This window comes from Bombus huntii, chromosome 10 (genome assembly GCF_024542735.1).
Source record: "Bombus huntii isolate Logan2020A chromosome 10, iyBomHunt1.1, whole genome shotgun sequence".
Lineage (NCBI taxonomy): Eukaryota > Metazoa > Arthropoda > Insecta > Hymenoptera > Apidae > Bombus > Bombus huntii.
Genome location: NC_066247.1, coordinates 11,779,701 through 11,800,824, shown reverse-complemented (window position 1 = coordinate 11,800,824; position 21,124 = coordinate 11,779,701). Strand labels below are relative to the sequence as shown.

The 21,124-nt window shown below is 31.9% G+C and overlaps 5 protein-coding genes across 10 annotated transcripts; 2 read left to right on the top strand and 3 right to left on the bottom strand.

Annotated features, from left to right (window-relative positions):
• Positions 1-175: 175 nt before the first annotated feature.
• LOC126870382 (V-type proton ATPase subunit B) lies at positions 176-2,892 on the top strand. Its single transcript, XM_050628043.1, has 4 exons — positions 176-346; positions 796-1,262; positions 1,366-2,031; positions 2,106-2,892. Exons 1-4 carry the CDS (start codon positions 259-261, stop codon positions 2,370-2,372), a joined length of 1,488 nt encoding a protein of 495 aa, XP_050484000.1. The 5' UTR covers positions 176-258; the 3' UTR covers positions 2,373-2,892.
• Positions 2,893-3,148: 256 nt separating this feature from the next.
• Positions 3,149-6,567, bottom strand: LOC126870378 (ralA-binding protein 1). 2 transcript variants are annotated; one of them, XM_050628036.1, is made up of 9 exons: positions 6,419-6,567; positions 6,076-6,214; positions 5,264-5,533; positions 4,906-5,167; positions 4,648-4,828; positions 4,255-4,569; positions 3,815-4,169; positions 3,496-3,749; positions 3,149-3,431 (listed from the first exon to the last, which is right to left on the bottom strand). In XM_050628036.1, exons 2-9 carry the CDS (start codon positions 6,092-6,094, stop codon positions 3,330-3,332), a joined length of 1,758 nt encoding a protein of 585 aa, XP_050483993.1. In that variant the 5' UTR covers positions 6,095-6,214; positions 6,419-6,567; the 3' UTR covers positions 3,149-3,329. The 2 variants fall into 2 exon arrangements, with proteins under 2 accessions (XP_050483993.1, XP_050483992.1); XM_050628035.1 differs by having other exon boundaries at positions 5,264-5,514.
• LOC126870375 (uncharacterized) lies at positions 6,461-15,824 on the bottom strand. Of its 4 annotated transcripts, none has more exons than XM_050628027.1 (11): positions 15,683-15,824; positions 15,162-15,224; positions 14,588-15,099; positions 14,433-14,500; positions 14,128-14,356; positions 13,932-14,057; positions 12,047-13,830; positions 8,954-11,980; positions 8,744-8,870; positions 6,944-7,089; positions 6,461-6,867 (listed from the first exon to the last, which is right to left on the bottom strand). In XM_050628027.1, exons 2-11 carry the CDS (start codon positions 15,221-15,223, stop codon positions 6,664-6,666), a joined length of 6,285 nt encoding a protein of 2,094 aa, XP_050483984.1. In that variant the 5' UTR covers position 15,224; positions 15,683-15,824; the 3' UTR covers positions 6,461-6,663. The 4 variants fall into 4 exon arrangements, with proteins under 4 accessions (XP_050483984.1, XP_050483983.1, XP_050483982.1 ...); XM_050628026.1 differs by having other exon boundaries at positions 15,660-15,815; XM_050628025.1 differs by having other exon boundaries at positions 15,162-15,811.
• Positions 15,825-15,883: 59 nt separating this feature from the next.
• Positions 15,884-17,942, top strand: LOC126870388 (interleukin enhancer-binding factor 2). 2 transcript variants are annotated; one of them, XM_050628054.1, is made up of 4 exons: positions 15,884-16,028; positions 16,316-16,622; positions 16,700-17,264; positions 17,409-17,942. In XM_050628054.1, the coding sequence occupies exons 2-4, from the start codon at positions 16,323-16,325 to the stop codon at positions 17,693-17,695; spliced, it is 1,152 nt and encodes a 383-aa protein (XP_050484011.1). In that variant the 5' UTR covers positions 15,884-16,028; positions 16,316-16,322; the 3' UTR covers positions 17,696-17,942. The 2 variants fall into 2 exon arrangements, with proteins under 2 accessions (XP_050484011.1, XP_050484012.1); XM_050628055.1 differs by lacking the exon at positions 15,884-16,028 and having other exon boundaries at positions 16,299-16,622.
• LOC126870389 (uncharacterized) lies at positions 17,684-21,001 on the bottom strand. Its single transcript, XM_050628056.1, has 5 exons — positions 19,921-21,001; positions 19,627-19,823; positions 19,189-19,333; positions 18,873-19,119; positions 17,684-18,803 (listed from the first exon to the last, which is right to left on the bottom strand). The coding sequence occupies exons 2-5, from the start codon at positions 19,643-19,645 to the stop codon at positions 18,150-18,152; spliced, it is 1,065 nt and encodes a 354-aa protein (XP_050484013.1). The 5' UTR covers positions 19,646-19,823; positions 19,921-21,001; the 3' UTR covers positions 17,684-18,149.
• Between the last annotated feature and the right edge of the window lie 123 nt (positions 21,002-21,124).

Sequence of the window (21,124 nt, the reverse complement as noted above, 5' to 3'; positions counted from 1 at the left end):
TCAAAGTAAAATTAATTTAAATGGAAAATTTCCTCGTTTAAAAGCCCTCATAATTAATAAAAAATTTGTTCTTTACTCGTGTTGATGTATTTGATTAATTTTAGAAAAAATATTGGTAACATTTTAGTTAGTTTACATAGGATTTTTGAAGTTATCCCCACCCTTAATATTTAGTCCGTCTTCCTTCATCGAAATAGTAGCAGCAGTACCTTCTGCTGTTTGACCGACGTAACATACCAAGAAAATTCACTCGTCAAAATGTATTCGAAAAGTATTGGGGAACGTCAAGCCACTAAGGAACATGTTTTAGCTATTTCAAGAGATTTTATTTCACAGCCACGGCTTAGTAAGTAAATACGTTTATTTTACCAAAATCCAGAAATAGAAAATTTCGCGAAACGCAAAGTGTTCGACGTAAACTGGGCGTAGCAGCAGATCGATTTGCCAGTAGTCAGCTGATTCTGAATATGTTTGGATTTTAATTACAATAAATGAGAAAAAATTATTCAGATGCATAAGAATATTTTGAATGACCATGTATTTAACTTTAGTAGATTAATTCGAAATTGAAACAAGTTCTTTATGCGTGTCGAGATGTGTATCATGTGACTATACATACAAGCACAGATATAATAATTCAACAAAATTTTTGTATAATATATATCAACTCTATACGAAATACACATTTGTTTAAATGAGATTTCGTACTGAACACTAGATCTTCATTATATTTCAAATATATATGTGAAATGTACTAAACTAAAAAAATAATAAGTTCTTTTTTTATTTTTACAGCATACAAAACTGTGTCAGGTGTAAATGGGCCATTGGTAATATTGGATGAAGTTAAATTCCCAAAGTTTGCAGAAATTGTTCAATTGAAGCTTGCTGATGGATCCATGAGATCTGGTCAAGTATTGGAAGTATCTGGGTCTAAAGCTGTTGTTCAGGTATTTGAGGGTACTTCTGGCATTGATGCAAAAAATACTCATTGTGAATTTACTGGTGACACTCTTCGGACCCCTGTGTCCGAAGATATGCTGGGCCGTGTCTTTAATGGATCTGGAAAACCAATTGACAAAGGCCCTCCTATTCTTGCGGAAGATTTCTTGGACATTGAAGGTCAACCAATTAATCCATGGTCACGTATCTATCCTAAAGAAATGATTCAAACTGGCATCTCTGCTATTGATGTTATGAATTCTATTGCTCGTGGACAGAAGATCCCTATTTTCTCTGCCGCAGGTTTACCACACAATGAGGTATTTAAATTTATACTACTATATAATTATACATTATATAAATTTAGTTATTATATATATGAAGTTGAAGTTATTACAACTGATATAATTGAACTTTATACAGATTGCTGCACAAATTTGTCGTCAAGCTGGTCTTGTAAAATTACCTGGGAAGTCAGTTTTAGACTCTCATGAAGACAACTTTGCTATTGTATTCGCTGCTATGGGTGTGAACATGGAAACTGCTCGTTTCTTCAAGCAAGATTTCGAAGAGAATGGTTCTATGGAGAATGTATGCCTCTTCTTGAATTTGGCTAATGATCCTACTATTGAAAGAATCATTACTCCACGTCTGGCTCTGACTGCAGCTGAATTTTTGGCTTATCAATGCGAAAAACATGTTTTAGTCATACTTACTGATATGTCCTCTTATGCAGAGGCTCTACGAGAAGTATCAGCTGCTCGTGAAGAAGTTCCAGGACGACGTGGTTTTCCCGGTTACATGTATACCGATTTAGCAACTATATATGAACGAGCTGGTAGAGTAGAAGGTCGTAATGGTTCCATCACTCAGATTCCAATTCTAACTATGCCAAACGACGATATTACTCACCCTATTCCTGATTTAACTGGATATATTACTGAGGGACAAATATATGTTGATCGTCAACTTCATAATAGACAAATTTATCCACCTGTTAATGTACTTCCTTCATTGTCTCGTCTTATGAAATCCGCTATTGGTGAAGGGTGGACGCGAAAAGATCATTCTGACGTGTCTAATCAATTGGTAAGTTTTATACCTTACATATGGTTTTTAGTAAATAAAAATATTACTAATTTTTTAAAATAATTTTATTTTAGTATGCATGTTACGCCATTGGAAAAGATGTACAAGCTATGAAAGCTGTTGTTGGTGAAGAAGCTTTAACACCAGATGATTTACTATATTTAGAGTTCCTTTCAAAGTTCGAGAAGAACTTCATTTCTCAGGGAAGTTACGAAAATCGTACAGTCTTTGAATCACTGGATATTGGTTGGCAATTATTACGTATCTTCCCTAAGGAGATGCTGAAACGAATTCCTACTAACATTCTCGCTGAATTTTATCCAAGAGACTCGCGTCATTAATTTCTCCAATGATTAAATTTTTCCTCTTCTAAATTCCATAAAAAAAGTTGTAAATGAAAAAGATGGAAAAAGGTCTGACCTTTTTATAATTGAATCGAAAAAGAATTAAGTATTTATAAAAATTTCGAAAATACATATTGTTAAAATTACAGTATTTTTGTTAATCAAACCTCAAATAAAATTGAAATTAGTATGTTTTGATAAATTAAATGGCTGGACAATAATGGCAAATATGTATTGGTGCAGAACTTAAATCTAAAAGGTCAGAACCCCGTTGTACGATTTAACGTTAACTCTATATCGTTGAAATCAAATTTTAACAATGTATTGTGTTTTGTGCGAATAATCACTTATGAGAAGTGATTGTGTAAAGTGTAATATATTATTCAGTATTAACATAGAAAAAGAAATATGATTGTATAACACTTTATATTTTTCGGTCCTACATTCCAATATCAAGTTGTCATCTGTAGAAATGTTATTACTCAATTAAAAGAAATAAATATTAAATGTTATTTAATGTTGATCGAAATATTCAATCTTTTGCGCACAAGGTTTGCTTAGTCCACACTTTACAAGTATCTTTGTTATTTTAAGATTGTATAAAATACATAGTATACTTATTTTAAATGAATATATAAAACGATATAAATATAAAAGTATGTGCATTTGTTTGTTATATATAATTATCATATTCAATGCAAATACGTGTTAATAATATACAAGAATAGAATATGTATAAACAAGAATTTTTTATGTTAAGTACAAAACACATGTTCATGTTCAATATGTTTTTTATTATTTTACAAGAGAATAGAATGAATCAAGAAAACATGGTTGTAGTAACATCTTATAAACTATATATGTTCATTCTGTGCAAAACATCATGTTACATATTTTTAAAATCTGTGTAATGTTTCCTTTGATGAATTAAAAATATTATTTTATAATTAATGGTCAGGTTTTAGCTGCTAATTGATGAACTGCTAATTGAACACGAAGTTCTATACAGGCATCCTTTTCTTCTATGATACTGCGAATTAAAGTAGTCATCTTTTTCTAAAATATGAATAGATTACTAATTTAAAACCGAGAGAGTAAATTACAAATTTCTCATAATTACCTCGAGTAACTGATTTTCTTTGACTAATTGAATCATAGCTGTCATCTCTGCTTCATTCGGCGAATGTATTCTTTCCTTTGGTTTTTTCTTTTCTGGACCACGTTCCGTTAACATTTCCATTAAACGTTTAATTTCATTTCTTTCTTGATTTATTCGCGATTTTAGTAATGCTTGCATATTTAATAATTCTTCATAAATTAAACTCTCTCTTAATTTGTCAATAGCATTTTCAGGCTCAGGCTCCACTGCTGAAACTGAATAATATAATTAAAATAATAAATTATACACATTCTAAACTAATTTTAATCATCGTCTGTACCATTTTCATTTATTCTAGATGAAGTATTTTCCTGTTCATTAAACTGTGATGCAAGTGTAGATGCCTCGCCAGAGTCAACAATATCCTTGTCATGTGTATAAACATTTCGTTCATTTTGAGTAATATTTGTACTTGTTGGTTCTTTATTGTCTTCTGAAATATGTGCCTTATTATTCTTTTTTAATGCTAAAGTAGATGTTGCTTGAACTTCTGATTTCACATGTTCTACGTCTTCCTCTTCTGCTTTTGTTTTTTGTACATTTAATTCTACTACAGTTTCGTCATTTGATTTTACCTCTTCATCTAAACTTTTTTGCGCTGCACCTTCCATTTTTTGCACCGTTTTATATTTCCTCTAAAACGAATAAATAAAAATTTATATGTGATGCAATCATTTCTTCATATACACTTGTTTAAATTAAAGAATAGTAAAATCGGACCTTTAACTGCGTTATCATACGTTGTACTTCCCATAATTGTTCCTCGCGCGATTTTGTAACAAAACCTGCGTTCATTTGCATGTGTATTTGCGAGAGTAACGATTCTTGTTTAGATAATTCAGCTGCTATACTTTCTACAGAATCTGGAAGATTAACGCTACCAGACGAAAGTGGCGGCACATATTTTATTAATTGTACGTTTGGAAAAAGAGCTTTGCAATGAAATAACAAAGCTAATAATAGCCTATGACTCATTTGTAATACAGGACTTAAAGTCATTGAGATGGTTTGAGCATTCATTTTAGTTGTTTTTTCCTGTAATGCAGTTTTATGTAAAATAGATACATATAGATTTTATGCCCTAACTTTTTTGTTTTTTTGTTTTCAACATACTCGTGCTGTAACATGATCTAAGTGTAGTATGACCCATGCGAGAAGAACTTTATTACACTTAGGAAGCTGTTGAGTTAAGTGTATTAGTTGTGCTTCCCTTTGAGCAACATCTTTTGTAGACGCTGCTTGTTCAAACCTTGATATCATTTCACTACTCTCTAGAACAGGCTCTGGTAGCTCCCTGTATTATCAAAATTTTAGTTTTACATTTTTTTATTTTCAGATATTCGTTTACATCTAATATTGTGAAATACAAACCTAAGGAACAATATCAATAAGCTTGTGGCTACTGTAGGTTCAAATTCAGATAAATTTACTGGTTCTCTATGGTTGTATAATTTTTTTAAATATTGAACTTTTGATTTCACTCCTGGTACTTTATACAAACCCTCCACATTCATTCCATGTTCTTCTATAAAATCAATGCAGTCTCTTACAATTAAAGGTAGTTCAACACCATCATGACAACGACTTCTTTCCACTGCTAAATGCAGGCTAACACCAAATATTGGTTGCTCCTCTACATTGATGATCAAAGATTAGTGAAATTACCATCAGTCAAAGTTAATTAAAGTTACTATCAAATAATTTTAAAGAATACATATACATGTCTTACCCCCAATATCCAAGCCATCCTCCCCTGTGTGCTTTCCTTTTTTACGATCTTTTAATTTTTGCTTTGCTTTATCCTTTTCTTTCTCTTTACGTTTCTCTTTCTCTATATCTTTCTCATCCTTGTCCTTTTTCTTTTTGTCTTTTTCCTTTTCACCATCCTTCTCTTTACCCTCTTTTTCTCTGGATTTTTCACGTTTTTCTTTCTTTGATGGAAATTTGAAAGCTTTGGTTTTTTTTGACTTTGAAGGACTTCTGTGAGTTAAAGCATATGCTAATTCAAGTAATAAAGTAGCTGTATATAATATATGAAAAGGTACATTTACTTTATGCATTATAAAATCTAATATTTAATTTTTTTATTTTTCCTTTGAATTTATAATCTACCCATCACTTCTTTGTATGTATAGGACTAATACTTTCACAATAAAGTATATATTTACTATAGAAATAAAGACTAAAATAATCAACAATATCAAATCGTAAATATTTGTGACAAGTCTGTTTTCCATTTCAGGATGATTATATTTAAAATGGTAACTAAGCAGACACATAAACAGTCCAATCAATACAACTAATTTTAGATTAATATGATGCTTAATTAAGATATCAGTGCCAACAATATGTGAAAATTAAAATAACTTGATGATACTAATTTATACCCCAATATCTTTCATTACAGGGAACGCTATGTAAATATGAAATCAGTGGCTTAATGAGCATTTGTAGTTAAATAAACAAAACAACATGGAAGTAAGATTAACATAAATCAATTAATGTCTATAAATTGTAAAGAACTTCGTAGAAAAACATTACTTTGTTTCCTGATCTTCATCAGGGGAACTTTCACCCTCTAAGGTGGCATATCCTCGATCCTTTCGATCTTTCTTTTCTTTTCGTTTACCGCTAAGAAGTTCTTTTTTAGAATGTTTTTCATGTCCACCTTCGTCACTAACTGGAAAATATATACATATGTACAGATGACAACTAATTATTCGAAATATAAATACAGTATTTTTAAGCACTTAATTAAAACATATTTGTTCAGAAAAAATATTCGCTGTTTGACTAGCGAGCTTTATGACAGATGCATAACCTATCTGTTAAAATAACTGTCATGCGAAGGAAATTAGATAATTCGATAAACGGTAATACGTACAATCGCTTTCGTTACTTTTTTTCGCTGATTCCGAAGCGTATAACCCAGGAAATTCTTTTTCTACATCTGGACTTTCGAAATCCATTCTCTAGTACTTACGATGCTATAACAGACTTAAAAATCTAAGCATCGTAAGTATCGATTATTTCGTTCGAGCTCTTCTTCTCGATTGTCCAAAAATTACTCGACCATTCAGATCGATTATTTAAATATGAATTTCTGCGAATATTTTTATTTTATTTTCTTTAATTCATTTCGTGTACTTCTGAAGGTAGCCACGGTTTAAAAACGTAACCATCGCCTTCTTTGCTAGCCATATAAGTAAAATACGCTTGCTTGAACGATACCGAAGGAAATTTTCCATACTCCATCGAATTCCACATCGATCGTGAATATAAAACGCGTTCTTTACGAACTCGACTATAGAATATAGCTTTTTTCAGTGCGATCTATAAACGAATAAAATATTTGATATAGATAATGAAATTAAACACTTTTTTGTATCTATACTGTGTTAAAGGGAACCTTTGTTTTTATTTCTTGCGCATCATCATAAGTTAATTTTCTAAGTTGAATTTTTGTCATTTTCAACGATGGTACAGTAATTTTAGATTTAGCGGCTCCCATATCTAGCGTGTTCCACATTTTAATACTGTTGCGTATTGATTTGTCTAAAAACATTATAACAGGAAATTTTTATTCTTTGCTTTGAAGCTATGGTTCCAGACATTTACAAGAAATATCTCTTACAGAAAAAAACTAGTGCAAATTATTGAAAGGTATAATACTAAAGAAGTACCCAAAACTGCTGGTTGTGAGTTCTTCTCCAGTAATGATTTGATCTCAATATATAGTTATATATAGTTCCAGTACTACTCAGTCATTTACTAATAAGACCAGCAAGTAGTTTATTCCCAGGTTATTACTGACCACTACTAAGCTCTTAACCCTTTGCACACGAGAGGCGACTCTCGGTCACCACGGCGTTCCGTGCTGCAAGTCCAGTGGCGAGCGAGAGACGACAGTTCCTGTTTATACTAGATTTCAAAATCTCAAATTGATGAGAGTGCAATATTGGTTTGTAAATTGGTTCCTTAGCTCTTTAAAATCTTTAAAATGAAGATAAAATATTTAATCCCATATCTCTCCGAAACTATGGTTCTGACAACGTCTGCAACGTTAGTTCGGATTCGATGATCATGACAAAAGTATTATAGTTTAGAAACCCTAAAAAAATGGTTTTCGGAAGTAAAATTAGCTCAAATAAAGATGAACATGATTCAGAACTTGATCTTGATTGAGATGAATTATATTCAAGAATGCATCTTGCTGAGTGCTTTATAAATTATCATACAAAAAAAAAACAGAAATTAATATTACCAAATCATATTTTCAAAAATGTAAATATAGATAAATTATTAGAATATAATGTTTTTGTAAGTTAATTTGTATATAAAATTAATCATTTTACGCTAGCTGTAAGACACGCGTCACGTATACGCTAAATTATCCGGAATAGCAGCTACGCCCGACCGAAAAGTCCTCGAGTGCAAAGGTTTAATAGTACAATTATCAGAATGCAGTAATACACCACTTAAATCAATAATGTATTACTATTACTACTAATAATATTCTCCTATAAAGATTTATATATTATCGTAGTATCGTGGACAGATTGCCTAAGAAACATCGGGTGAACTATAGACAATGTTGCGAGAAAGCCTAAGTGCCGACAGGCCGAAAGGGTCAGGAAACTTCGATGGACCAAGCGGCCCATCGTCGGTGTCGTCGGTCCTTCAATCGAATAGTTACGCGAAAGAATGTGTAGTGACTATGATCGCGTTATGTACGAATATGTGGTGAAGGTATGAGAAGACGACAAAGGGATGCTTAAGGGAGAAAGACAAATTAATCGGCAGTCGTTAATTAAGAGTCGAGTTGTGAGGATTCGTTAATTGAGACTCGAGTTGTGAGGAGTTAGTTAGTTGCGAGTCGAGAGTTGAGTTGAGAAAGTTGAGTTGGGAGAGTTCAGTTGAGACAGAGTTGCCGAGTTGTTATGAGTTATAAACCATTAGTTGTGAGTTGTGAATTATCAATTTAGTTGCCTAGTTATATCACATTATTGTATTTAGTTCACGTTAAATAATCATCGTCTCCTGTTTAATTCACTATAAATAGATCCATCTATTAATAAATTTATCATACAGAATAGAAATCATTGGAAATCCTAATTTCTAATATTTCTGAATAAATAATCCTATAATATTATATGAATATTATAATATAATATGCATATGACACATTACGTGAAAATACTTTACTTACTTTTAGCCGCATCACTAAAACTGAGCCCTTTTCTATACATCAACCAATATTGCAACTGTGGCATTAAAAAACACTTGGGTAGTTTTGCAAACAGAAATCCTTCTGCCGCCATTTTTTTTAATTCGATCTGACCGCATTTAAAAATTTGAAAAATTATAATATATCATCCAAATAAATACAAAGTATAAAAAATAAAATTATATATTTTACCTTCACTATAGCCATTAAATAACATTTAGAATCATCAGAATCTTCTTCAGTTTCTTTATCCCAAATATCTATATTCTCTACATTTAATTCAATAGGATCATTTTGAATATCGCCTCTAGTTTGTTTCTGAGGAACATTTACATATTTCTGATCTCTTCTTTCAATCTTGAAGTCTCTATCTTCTTTACGTGAACTCTTTACTTTACTTTCAAAAGTCTTTTGCCCTGCCACATTTGTATCTTTATTTTCTTTATGCAAACTTCTTGCTTTAGTTTCAGAGAATTTCTGCATTGGTAAATTTTTAATCTCTGTTTTAACTTGAAGATCATCAATATTTGATTTAATATGTCGAGCGGAATTTGTTAATTTGCCTTTGATACTAGTAGGTTTTTGTAAATAAGATGCTATATAACGACTGTTATCCTGCACAACTTGTTTGTCTTTTCCTGTATTTTTGTCATTTTCCATTTCAAGATATCCACCACATTTTTCTTTGCAACTATGATCATCATGTATGTGATATGCTGATTGAGGAGCATAAATTTGGCGGAACGCTTCTTTCACAGCTTCTTGTCTGTATTTCTTTTCAGCAAGTAAAATTTCTTCAGGTTTTGGTAATGGACCAGGAGTAATCTTCATAGGCGACCAATGTCGATGCAAACAAACACATGATATCTCATGTTCGCTTGGTTCAGGTGTCTGAATAGGTGTAACCATATGGATACCACCTACTATTTGTTTAGGTGGTAAATGGTCATAGTTTTCGGCAACTCCAGTTATACAATATTTAATATCGTCTATGTATTCATCTTCTCTTGGAATTCTTTTTACGTCTGATATCATTAATTTTGTATTTGGTATCAATAGTTTCGAAATGTCAGCTATGTTCACATATGGTTGCTTTTTCAAAGACTTTAATCGTTTTTGACGCTGCTTCCATTTCACTTTTTCCTCCTTATGTTCGAGTATTTTTCTTTCATACTTACATTCACATACTGGTCGTTTTGTTTTAAGTTCTCTATATGATATAGGACAGCCAACTTTATTAAATTTGGCACATCTCAGCCAACAAGGCAAACTGTCTCTGCATCGTGTGAAATAATCTATCAAGCCTACATCTTTAAGCGCCAGATTCCAGCGGTCTTTCGGTGGTTTCGCGGTTATTAACTTGTCTTTAGATTCAAGTTCTTTCAACAATTGAGCTTTTCCTTCATTTTCATTTATAGTTTGAATACCATACGTTTCTACGTATTCGTTACAACCGCAAGATTCTCTATTTTTTGAAACTTCAGATATTTTCGGTCTACCATATTGATCGAGAAATTTAAGACTTCGGTCTTTACGTTGCGTAAGACACATATCATATGGAGATTCATAAAGATCATATTCGGGTACATATTCATTGCTTCTACGAGGACTTGGTGGTGGAGTATAATAAATGACCCCATCAATAACTTGCATCTTTTTGTCTTCGTTTTTCTTCTTTCTTAATAACTTCTTTTCTTCGCCATTTTTCTTTCCACCTATGAGTCCTCCGATATTATATAATAATATTTTCTTTTTTGCCCTATTGTCCCGACAAACACATGGTTTTCCACCTGACCTTACTGGTACTGTTTCTGGAGGATAATCTGGATCAGTCAGATATATCAAAGTTTTCTTTGTTGGTAATTGCTGTTCTGACTTTGTCCTCCAACCACAAGGACCTTTGGTTGGTAATTGTATATCTGCATCTTCTTCAACTTGTACAGTGTCAATCGTAGTTTCTGAATCTTCGTATTCTAGTTGACATTTTGCTGGAGAATCATCTGGGATCTCTGCTGGTTTTATATTATATGGATACAGTTCAGAAGATTTCATCATATTTTTCAATTCATTTATCTTGTTCCTATAAATTGTTTCAGGATCTACATCTTGATTAATCACATCTTTCTTTTTATCTCGTCTTACCGATTTTCTCGTACTCAACTGTTTACTTATCGTTTTCTTTTTTATGTTTGATGATGTAATAGATCTGTGATTTGATTTCTTTGAACTCATTCTTTTCTTATGTCGTTTATCAACCTCACTTACATTACGCATGTTTTGTTGAGACTTAATGGCAGATGTTTCTTTACCAATATTAGATTTTTTCGGATTTGATCCATCGCTTAGTTTTTCCAAATATTTAGGAAGTGAAGGATTTCCTATAGATTTCATATTCAACTTTTGATCGTATTTATCTTTTACTAATTTTGGAGTACTTTGATCTTGTACCTTATCCTTTGTTGTATCACGTTTCGTTACTTGATTGTATTTCTTTTTACTTTCCTCGCTTTTTCTAATCACATTTTTATCCAGTTTTTTTGATTTTGTCTCAATCGTTCTTTCCTGGCTTTTTTTAAATCCTTTCTTATCAGATTTTTTAAATCCTTTTTCACTTATTTTTTCTTCGCTTTTTAATTTTTCTCGATTTCGTTTTTTCGAAATTTGTTCTGACGTATTTCGTGCAGAATGTGTAGGAGATATTTTTTTTGACTCTTTTACAATTGGGTGATCTTTTCTTATCTCTGATTTAGAAATATCTTCATGTAGTGCAGATTTTCCAATTTCGTCCATCAATGTTTTAGATTGTACAGCCGTACCTGGTGGTTTTGGAGAACTAAGTTTTAATAACTTTTTAAAATCAGTTTCAGATTCTTTTTCCGATGGTGCTGTACGAAATATATTCCACGGATCATCGTAACCAGGATAGCTCGGATCAGGAACAAATTTTTTAACCTTTTTCTCTACTACCCTTTGTCTTCTAGCTTCTATAGCTTCTGGACTCATGTGACACTTCTTGTCGCGTTCCTTTTCTTTTCCTTTTACCTCAACTGGAGGAGGCTTTATTAATTCCTCTCCTTCTACTTCTTCTTCTTCTTCTTCTTCAATATCTTCTCCTGGAATTTCTTCTTCTATAAATATTTGCTGTGGTTTTAATGGTATTCGTTCTCCAAAAGGACCTTCACAGACAGCTTGTCCAGGTCTTTTTCCACATGAAGGACCCTGAATAATGAATTTTATATTATATTATTGTAATTTTCATAATAAGTTTACAAAAATAAAACCTACTCTTAATATTTCTTTCCGTAATCTTTCCTGTTCTTTTAGTTCTTCTGATGTTAGAGTATGCAAAGCATTCCAAGGTCCACCGCAAATATTCATACCATGTTCATCCCCACATGGTTGAAAATCTGCGATACTATACATTTTCTTCTTCCCTGTAGCTTCATCTCCTTGCTTTTGTTTTGCCATTTCAACTCTTCTTTTTAATCTATTTATGTCATGTGTAAATGGACTTCTTCTACATGACTTATTACCTGGATACTTTTTACAGGAATATGCAGGAGATTCTTGGGGTCTAAACTTTTTTCCAAAACACAAACCTTCCTCTTTTGTCCATGGTATATTATCATGGCTTACATTTGGAAACAAGCCTTTAGTAAATATTTGTTGAATTGCACATATACAAGGTGGAACATTCCTAAGCGGTCTAGGTGGTGGACGTTCTATAACTCGTGCTGGCATGCGTATTACTTCTTTCTGAGAACCAGTAATAAAATACTGTGTTTCACCTGTTTCATTTGTGACACCACTTATTATAAGGTTGTCAGTAAGGACATCTTCCGAAGCTATAACTTCTAATAAATTCACGGTTGATTCTGGAGGTGTTAGTGCAGGAGAATGCATTGCCATTGATCCTACAATATATTTTTTTTTATTGTCGTCTTCGGTTATAGTATCTATTACAAAATAAGGCGCTTTCGTTTCTTTTGCTTTTAAGTATGATTTTCTAGTTTGTCTACAGGAACAACAACTGTCACATGTTGGTCCTGGAAATACTAATTTTGTTATAGCTTCTATATTTTTTATCATTTTGTTTGCCTCTCTTTCTATTTTCCGAAATTCTTCATCCACATTTTGCAGCCATTCTTGCCAATGACGAGATAAATTCTGCCTTCCACTTGGATAAATCTTTTTAGCTCCATCTCCAAGTTTCAATACTGCAAAGAATCTCTCGTTGCTGTTAGTGGGTGTTACATTTGCAACACCAGTCATTTCATACGTTACAGGGCAAGTTGGTGGTTCATCTGAAGCACCAGATATTATGTAATGTGCATGTTTCTCGCCAAGCCAAGATTTTTTATTTGATTGAGGTGGTTGTAAAACTCCACATATTTTATATTCTATAGGCCCTGGTTTTTCGCTAATTCCATTGATTGTAAAATCAAATAATCTATTTTCACCATATAAGGATGGAACATTAAGGCCAGTAGATATTTGTGAGTTATGCGGTATTCTCCGTTTTGTACTGATTGCGTTACCTATTATGCTCTTAAATTTTTCATTTTCGTTATTTTCTGTAAGTTCGTTCGCTACAGAATTATGTTGATCTTGATTTAATTCAAAAGAGTATGGAGAATTATCAGATGGATTATTCCTCCTAATTCTGTCTGGTACATCATCCTTTTGTTTCGTATCAATAAAAGTATATTTTTTCTGTTTTGTACTAATGGAGGTATCTCTTTCCTGATTTGTTTTGGTAGAAATATTATGTGGTTGCTTTGTTTGAACAGAAGGATTATTTTTAATCTGAATTAACTGATAATTTTCCGAAACGTTTTGTACTTTACCGTGTTTGTTTCCTTCGTAATAAGCATTAACTTTTGCACTGGAATAATTATTTAAAAGGCAATTTTTAGGAGGTAATATTATATTCGGAATTGGTATTAATCGATGTTGCTCTTGCCAATCTTGTAAGCGATTGTAAAAAGTTGCCCAATCTGTTCGTATAAAAAGTTTTTCTTTATAAGGCGATTTCATCTTCTGCCTTATTGGTAATGTTGGTGGAATAGCTATATAAATGATATGTAATAGAATAATAAATTAATAACATTACATAGTAACATGTTAAAATATAATAATACATAAATTTATATAATATAGAAAAAGTTACGTTTTGGTGGTAATTCTGACATTGTTACAGAGGGTAAACGTTTGTGAAGCTCTATAATAGCTTCTGGTAAAGTCAGGAATGCAATCGCTGATAAAATTATTCTTTCATTACAATCATAAAAGTTTTCTAAAATTTAAAAATAAAATTTAAAGTAAAGATGTAATAAAAAGATTTAGAGTATGAAAATACAGCATACTGTATCCTTCCTCTTCAAAATAATTTCCAGTTAATATCTTATAAATTTCTCTTAAAAATTCGATTACATTGCAGTTACAAGATTCTTGCAATTTTTTAATAACATCTGACGTAAGTGTAAAAAATGTAGATATAATTCCAATTGATATAAGAGTTCTTTGAGTACGTCCTGTTACCATTTCTTCACAATCTTTCTGCATTATACATTGTAACATCCTTAAATTTTTAATCTATAGATTTGGAAGTATTTTATATTTTAATCGTGGTTTAATACTATAGTTGATCAATGAAAGATGAATATCATACTTGGTTAATAGAAAAATCTTGATACCATCGTGGATACTTGTCTGTTTGTTGTTTTAACATATTTTCTGCTAGAAAGGGAAATCATAATATCTTAAGATTTTATTACACTAATGAAATTATAAGATTATTAAATAAATTAAAATTAAAATATTTACTTTTTTGCTTTCCAATTTCAACATTTTTATTCATTTTTTCATTGTATGCTCTTTGTTTTTGTTCCCATAAAATATCTTTTGCTCCAATAATTTCATCTTCTAAATACCATTGCAATGGTCTTTGAAGAAGAGACGTAACTTTTTTATCATGTAAATCTTCAAATTCAAAATCATCATCAGTATCTTCTAATTTATGTTGTTTATGTAATTTCTTTGCTTTATATAACTTCCTTAGTCTTTCTGAAATTTGCAAATTTTTCTTATTTTTGTGTCTATGATCTCCTATATCAAATTGCTTGTTTTTAAGGCTTTTCCTTCTCAATTTACGTTCCATATAGTTAGTAAATTCTGTTCGCAGTTTCAAAGTTGGGCTTTCAGTTATTGTTTGTAGAGACATCAATGGTGATCTATAAAGTGATCTTAGCCTGTCATATTGCGCTAATGGATCAACATTATCAACTGAACAACAAAAGTCGTAAGGTTTCAAAATGAGTTTCTTTGCATGTTGCTTTCTGTATAATAAAAAGTTGATATTGTATTATTGTAATATTTATGAGGAATGTTTCATGTATACCTTCTACGATTTAATCTTAGTCGTGAGCTGGTTGTTTTTGACCTCAGGGAAATTTTGGACATTCTGGCCAAATGAAGCAAAGGACAATAATAATTAAAGAGTATATTACTTATTTTCTCAGTTACATTTGAGTCGTGTTACTATTATACTTGTAAATTTGTGGGATGTATGATGGATGTTTGGTGTTGATCTGATGTGTGATATTTGATTTGGAATGAACATGTCTACAGTTACAAATTACATATAGTATATATAATTAAAATTTTGTTATAATCGTTTCTTGGTATAAATTTGTGTATGGAATTTTTTAAATTTATTTCACACATTGCATACACTATAAAAAGTTTTGGTTGCCTATTAATTAATGCAAATAAATGATATTTCACAAGTACTAAAATTACATTTAATAATTATTCAATAATGTTACACAAAAAAGATAGGAGATACGAGAAGAAATATAAATTGTGTAAAAAATGAGATATATTAAGCAATTATCACCATTGTCTTGAAACCAACTTAACTATACATTTTATGTGTAATTTCCATCTAGCATTTTCAAATATTGTTTTTATATATTTCTTACAAAGTAATATTTTATAACTTTCTATTTATTTATTTGTTATTATCTGCTATTATTCAAAGAAATGTACAGAAACATTTTAGTTAGATGGCGCCAAAGATATTGCTCGTATAACATTAGAGTAGAGTATCTTGGTATACTAAGTTTATAATGAAGATTTCAATATATTCAATGTTGCTTGGTTTGCGGCTACTCTAAGTGTCGTATGTTAATGTAATTGAAAAATTGAAATTTTACTGATAAAAGTATAAAATAACGTTATTTTAAACTTATATTTCTATTTTTTGGTAAGTGTAACACATTTTATCATAAAAACCCAAACTTTAGATAATTATTGCTGAGTTAGAATTTAGTTTATATTACGAAAAAGTGGTTAGGTTATTTCTTTTATTTTAATTATTATATTAATTCATTTATGTTACTAATTTATGTCACACTAATTTATCCATTCGACTTGTAGATCCATAAATGACTTAAACAACTTCTTATCGATAAATCGACATTTTTCAAAATGTTAATATATTGTAATAAATGTTTCTGGAATACTTTTGAATGATTTTATTCCTATGTTTAGACATAATATGGTACGAGGTGGTCGAGGTGGAATGATTAGAGGAGGTAGAGGTGGTATGGGACGTGGAATGGGGTTTCCTAGGAAACAATTCCTTCCACGCCATCCATTTGATTATACTTTGTGCGAAGCTGCATTTCCTCGTGTTAAACCCGCACCAGATGAGTCAGATTTTCAAATGGCACTGTTAAAAAAGAATACAGATATGTGCCCTACACCAAAGGAACAAACTTCCATTTTAAATCTAGTGACTAAACTACAGACTGTACTGGATAATTTAATAGTTGCTCCAGGCAGTTTTGAAGCTTGTGTAAATATGAATTCTTTGTATAATCTAACTACATATTTTGTAATTTTTATTTATTCAATGAAAGTAATGTTTTATAGCAATTGGAAGAAGTGAGACAAGTAGGTAGCTTTAAAAAGGGAACAATGATCAAGGGTCATAATGTAGCTGATATTGTTGTGATTCTTAAAACATTACCTACTAAGACAGCAGTTGAAGCACTTGGTACAAAAGTTAATAATGACTTGAAGAGTGTTAATCCCAAAGAAATTTTCAGACTGACTCACACAGAGCGTGGCTTTGATATTGCTAATAATGAAGCCACAGTGCGTGTATTGATTACTACTCTACATCAGAACTTGAGAAAATTAGAGTCAGACCAGCATTTAGATGTAAAGATATGTCAAGGCCATCTTGCTGCAATCAGACATTCTCGGTGGTTTGAGGAGAATGCTCACCATTCCAGTATAAAAGTTCTAATAAGATTACTTAGAGATTTGAGAAGTAGATTTGAAGGTCTAGAGCCATTATCTCCTTGGATGTTAGATTTATTGGCACACAATGCTATAATGAATAATCCTAGTAGACAAGCATTACCAATAAATCAGGCATATAAAAGAGTACTTCAATTACTTGCTTCTGGACTCTTTCTTCCAGGCTCTGCTGGTAACATTCATTGTATTATTACTTATCATAATTCTTGTCTTTTGCCTTCTGACTTACATCATATTTACAAGTATTTTCACTATATATTAATGAAATAATATTCTATAAACTCTATATATAACATTTTATCATGGTTTCATTAAGGTATTTCCGATCCATGCGAGGGTGGCAATATACGTGTACATACAGCTATGACATTAGAACAACAAGATTTGGTATGTCTTACAGCCCAGACATTATTACGTGTGTTAGCTCATGGAGGCTACAGGCCATTACTTGAGGGCACTAATAAACTTGCTGTAGAGATGAGTGTATGGGCAGGTGGTGTAGTTGCTAGTCCTTTAGACAAAGCATATGAACCTCCTACAGAACAAGAGCAGCAAGAAGATATGGAAGAATGTAATGAAGAGATGATAACAGAGAGTGCTTAGTTTTTTATTCATTGTAGTTGTGTTTTCATTTAATGTCCTTGCTACTATAGGGCAAAAGTTGTGTACTATTTTCTATAATGATGTATTCATGATCTTGATCATCTGATACAAAAGTTAATGTATTCAGTATTGCATACGAATTTCAAGAATGTATGATTTTTTATTAACGACTAGTGCCGATAATTTTACGTGATGAAAATGTATGGACTTGTATATGACATTTCAAATAAAATCCGAATTATATTTATCTATTATTAGTATAATGCATGATCTAAGTCCCTACAATGTTTTCTAAATTGATTCATATGGAAACATATTTTTCTTAATTTATTTCAAATATTTCACTAATATTTGATAATTTAAATAGCAAATTAGCTATTGCCTTTTCAATTTCGTACACTTGGCAGTGTTAGATATGTTAAAAAGATCGCAATAAAAGCTAGGTGCTCCGAACCTATCGCAAGCAAGGATCGTTTTCCGGAGTTCGATTGATACGAGCACAATTTACTGATCGACTGCTCACACCAGCACGAACTGCTACTTTGAAGAGTTTCCCTTGTGGCATGCAAATGCAAACTTTATATTGTTCATGACCAGATGGATTTTGTAGAAACAGTGGTGCAACTGGTATGTTTTCTACATCGATAGAGACACCATCTTTGGCATCAAGGATAATGCTTCCGTTGACGCTTCTCAAAAAAATATCTGTATCCGCGCTCCAGACGATATCTTTGCTTTCCATGCTAGCGCCTTCTGCGCCTTGCATAGAAATTTGATCATCCGAATTTACGGTAAGACTTTCGTTAACTGGTGACGTGATTCTGTGCGTTTCTGCGATTTTTACATCGATTTTCTTCACTCCTGCAGGTAATCCGAAATTGGGGAAATCGGTAGTGAAATAAATAGTGCCGGTTCTGGGGTCTTTCACTTCGAAAGATTCTACTTTTGACATAGTGGTACCGTTCGACAAAATCGTTACTTTAGCAAGCGTTTCATCGTCTGTTCGATGGTTATTCACATTCACGCGTATTTGCACACCAGCTTCGTTACCGGATATTTCCATCGGCTCGTCTCCGTAACTCTGACAAACACCTGATTGTAAGCATACCTACGAATGCAATACATATCGTTAATTACAATTTTACAAGAATATTTCTGGTATACTAGAATATCTGACCCTGTCCAAGTCGGTTTTCCCATAAAACTTTACAAGATTCTCGTCAGGTATCACTTCCATTGCTTCCATTCCTTGACTGATTCGTAGGACAGCGATTACGGTGATGTTGAGAAAAAGGTTACAAAGTCCAATTATCGCTAGGATAAAAGTTAAGGTCCACAAACAATACCGTCGTTTTATCAACTTCTCGTTGGATGCCGACATGGTATAGGATGACACGATTGTTGTTCGATTAATGTTTTCGGAACTAAAAGTATTATCATTGTTGTTATAAGTGTTACGAATTCGATTATCAATATGAAATGTTCATTTATACCTTATGTGAACGCTACTGCAACTATTTTGACGAATGCAGCCTTTAATCAGTGGTCCGTCGCTGTTGGATAGATTATCCTCAGCCTTTGATATCGAGGGGGATCCAGTATCATTTCCACATGCGTCGAGAATGGCAGACATTGAATCTGTGCTACGTACATAATATCTCTTTCGCTTATACAATTACTTTTTAATATATCGCATATGTATTTCCTAAGCGTCGTAACTCCAAATAATCCAGCCCTATGTTAGAAGAACACACGTTAAAGATGAATTACAAGGGCTAATTATTTTTCTATAAGCCTACAAACAGTTACTCGCTTTCCTAAAAAATTTGTTGAGTTGCGTTACTTCTGAAATACATGTGCGATATGTTTAATACTTCAACTGAATATATGTAATTATATATATGAATCAGAAACATATTAATACGACATACCTAATTGAATATCATCCATCTAACGATACAGAACGAAATTTACATATCTTAAACATTTTTATGTGTTTTGTGTTTGTATATGTGTCGACAAATGTAAATCACGAATTCTTAATTGACGAATATTTTTCTCTGGTACAGGTGGTACTGGTGTCATTTACGTTCAGACTGGGAGTAACACAGTGCAATTGGTTTTTAACCTTGATAGTACATACGTTCACGTTAAGTGTTGGTTCTTTCATTTATGTTATGCAACAGCTGCATTATGTCGCGAATTTGTAAAACAACGATCCTTACCTCGGCAGCTTCGGAATTCTGGATGAAAACGAAAATAGATGATCACCTCGGTTTCGACCGCACGCGTACACGGTGTCACGAAAACTAGGTAAATCTGCCGGTTGGCGCTTGCGCGTCTAAAGATCGATGCCGAATATTCTTTAAAATTTTCGCTTCCAATACAAAGATCACAAGAGAAAAACACAATAAATATACTTTTATTGATTTTTTAATTTTAATATATAATCAATAAATATATATATATATAAAACATAAATATACAGACAGTTTTAGCAATACGAGATTGATTGGCGACGTACTAAATTTTAAAACTATTCTGTGTAAAAAATAAGAAATACGTCTTACCGCCTGCGGCCTTCATATGTATGTATAACAAAATTTATTAAATTCGTAAAACTAAAATATAGAATTAAAAATGTATAAAATGTATTTATTAAAAGTTTGGTTACCCTATATCCTTTATCTGTGATACATAATTACAAACGCTAATGTATGGAAGTAATGCCAATCCAAAGCTTCTTTAAATTTGTCATTCTGATTAAAGTGTACATGTTGATCATGTCGTTACGAATAATTAGTGACTCGCCACTATTGTGTTGCATATAAAATAAATATTATTTATCATTTATATTACTTATGTATATAATTATCAAGATGATCCACGAATAATGTCGCCTTTCATATTGCATTCTAAATTCCTAAGATAAAATGATACGAAGACCATATGGAAAAAGAAATATAAATCCATGTTTGAAAATTTTCTAATATTCATGTTATTTGGTATATTTTTGGGCTATAATACAAATTCCCAATTTTGGGCTGAAAATTCCTTCTGGTTGCCCAGGAATTCAATCATAAAATTTGTTCAGAAAAGTGTAGTACCAGGAGAAGCTTGTTGGAGCGATTTCGGGTCTTTTCTCCTTACAAGTTTCCTTGTAATACTTAAGTATTCGTCAAACGTTCTCCTGACATGATTTTTTTCCGAGAATATTTTGAAAACTTATTTGTTGGGAACCGGCAGAAATTTTGGGCCCAAAATCGAAGGTTTGTATAAGAAGAACATGATGTGTAAGGGAAATCTGTCAATTGGCTCCTCTCATACGTGACTTTCTCGAAAAATGTTTTAAATCGATTTTTTCTCGGGAACAGGAGGGAACCTTTGGCCCAAAATTGGGGTGTAAAGCATAAATCATGAAATAAAAGG

Bases quoted from the DNA above. Each gene is read 5' to 3' on its own strand.
- LOC126870378 (XM_050628035.1), bottom strand. From the start codon at position 6,503: ATGGATTTCGAAAGTCCAGATGTAGAAAAAGAATTTCCTGGGTTATAC. The intron at 5,168-5,263 runs GTAAGACATGTA...TCATCAATGTAG, and splicing joins GGATGGCTTGGATATTGGGG to AGGAGCAACCAATATTTGGT. The intron at 4,829-4,905 runs GTTTGTATTTCA...TTGATAATACAG, and splicing joins TTATTGATATTGTTCCTTAG to GGAGCTACCAGAGCCTGTTC.
- LOC126870375 (XM_050628027.1), bottom strand. From the start codon at position 15,223: ATGTCCAAAATTTCCCTGAGGTCAAAAACAACCAGCTCACGACTAAGA. The intron at 14,058-14,127 runs GTATGCTGTATT...TTTAAATTTTAG, and splicing joins TTTTGAAGAGGAAGGATACA to AAAACTTTTATGATTGTAAT. The intron at 11,981-12,046 runs GTAGGTTTTATT...TTCATTATTCAG, and splicing joins TACGGAAAGAAATATTAAGA to GGTCCTTCATGTGGAAAAAG.
- LOC126870389 (XM_050628056.1), bottom strand. The intron at 19,120-19,188 runs GTATAAATGAAC...TAATACTTTTAG, and splicing joins TGCAGTAGCGTTCACATAAG to TTCCGAAAACATTAATCGAA. The intron at 18,804-18,872 runs GTCAGATATTCT...TTGCATTCGTAG, and splicing joins GGAAAACCGACTTGGACAGG to GTATGCTTACAATCAGGTGT.
- LOC126870388 (XM_050628055.1), top strand. From the start codon at position 16,308: ATGTTTAGACATAATATGGTACGAGGTGGTCGAGGTGGAATGATTAGA. The intron at 16,623-16,699 runs GTAAATATGAAT...AATGTTTTATAG, and splicing joins CAGGCAGTTTTGAAGCTTGT to CAATTGGAAGAAGTGAGACA. The intron at 17,265-17,408 runs GTAACATTCATT...GGTTTCATTAAG, and splicing joins CTTTCTTCCAGGCTCTGCTG to GTATTTCCGATCCATGCGAG.
- LOC126870382 (XM_050628043.1), top strand. From the start codon at position 259: ATGTATTCGAAAAGTATTGGGGAACGTCAAGCCACTAAGGAACATGTT. The intron at 347-795 runs GTAAGTAAATAC...TTATTTTTACAG, and splicing joins TATTTCACAGCCACGGCTTA to CATACAAAACTGTGTCAGGT. The intron at 2,032-2,105 runs GTAAGTTTTATA...ATTTTATTTTAG, and splicing joins CTGACGTGTCTAATCAATTG to TATGCATGTTACGCCATTGG.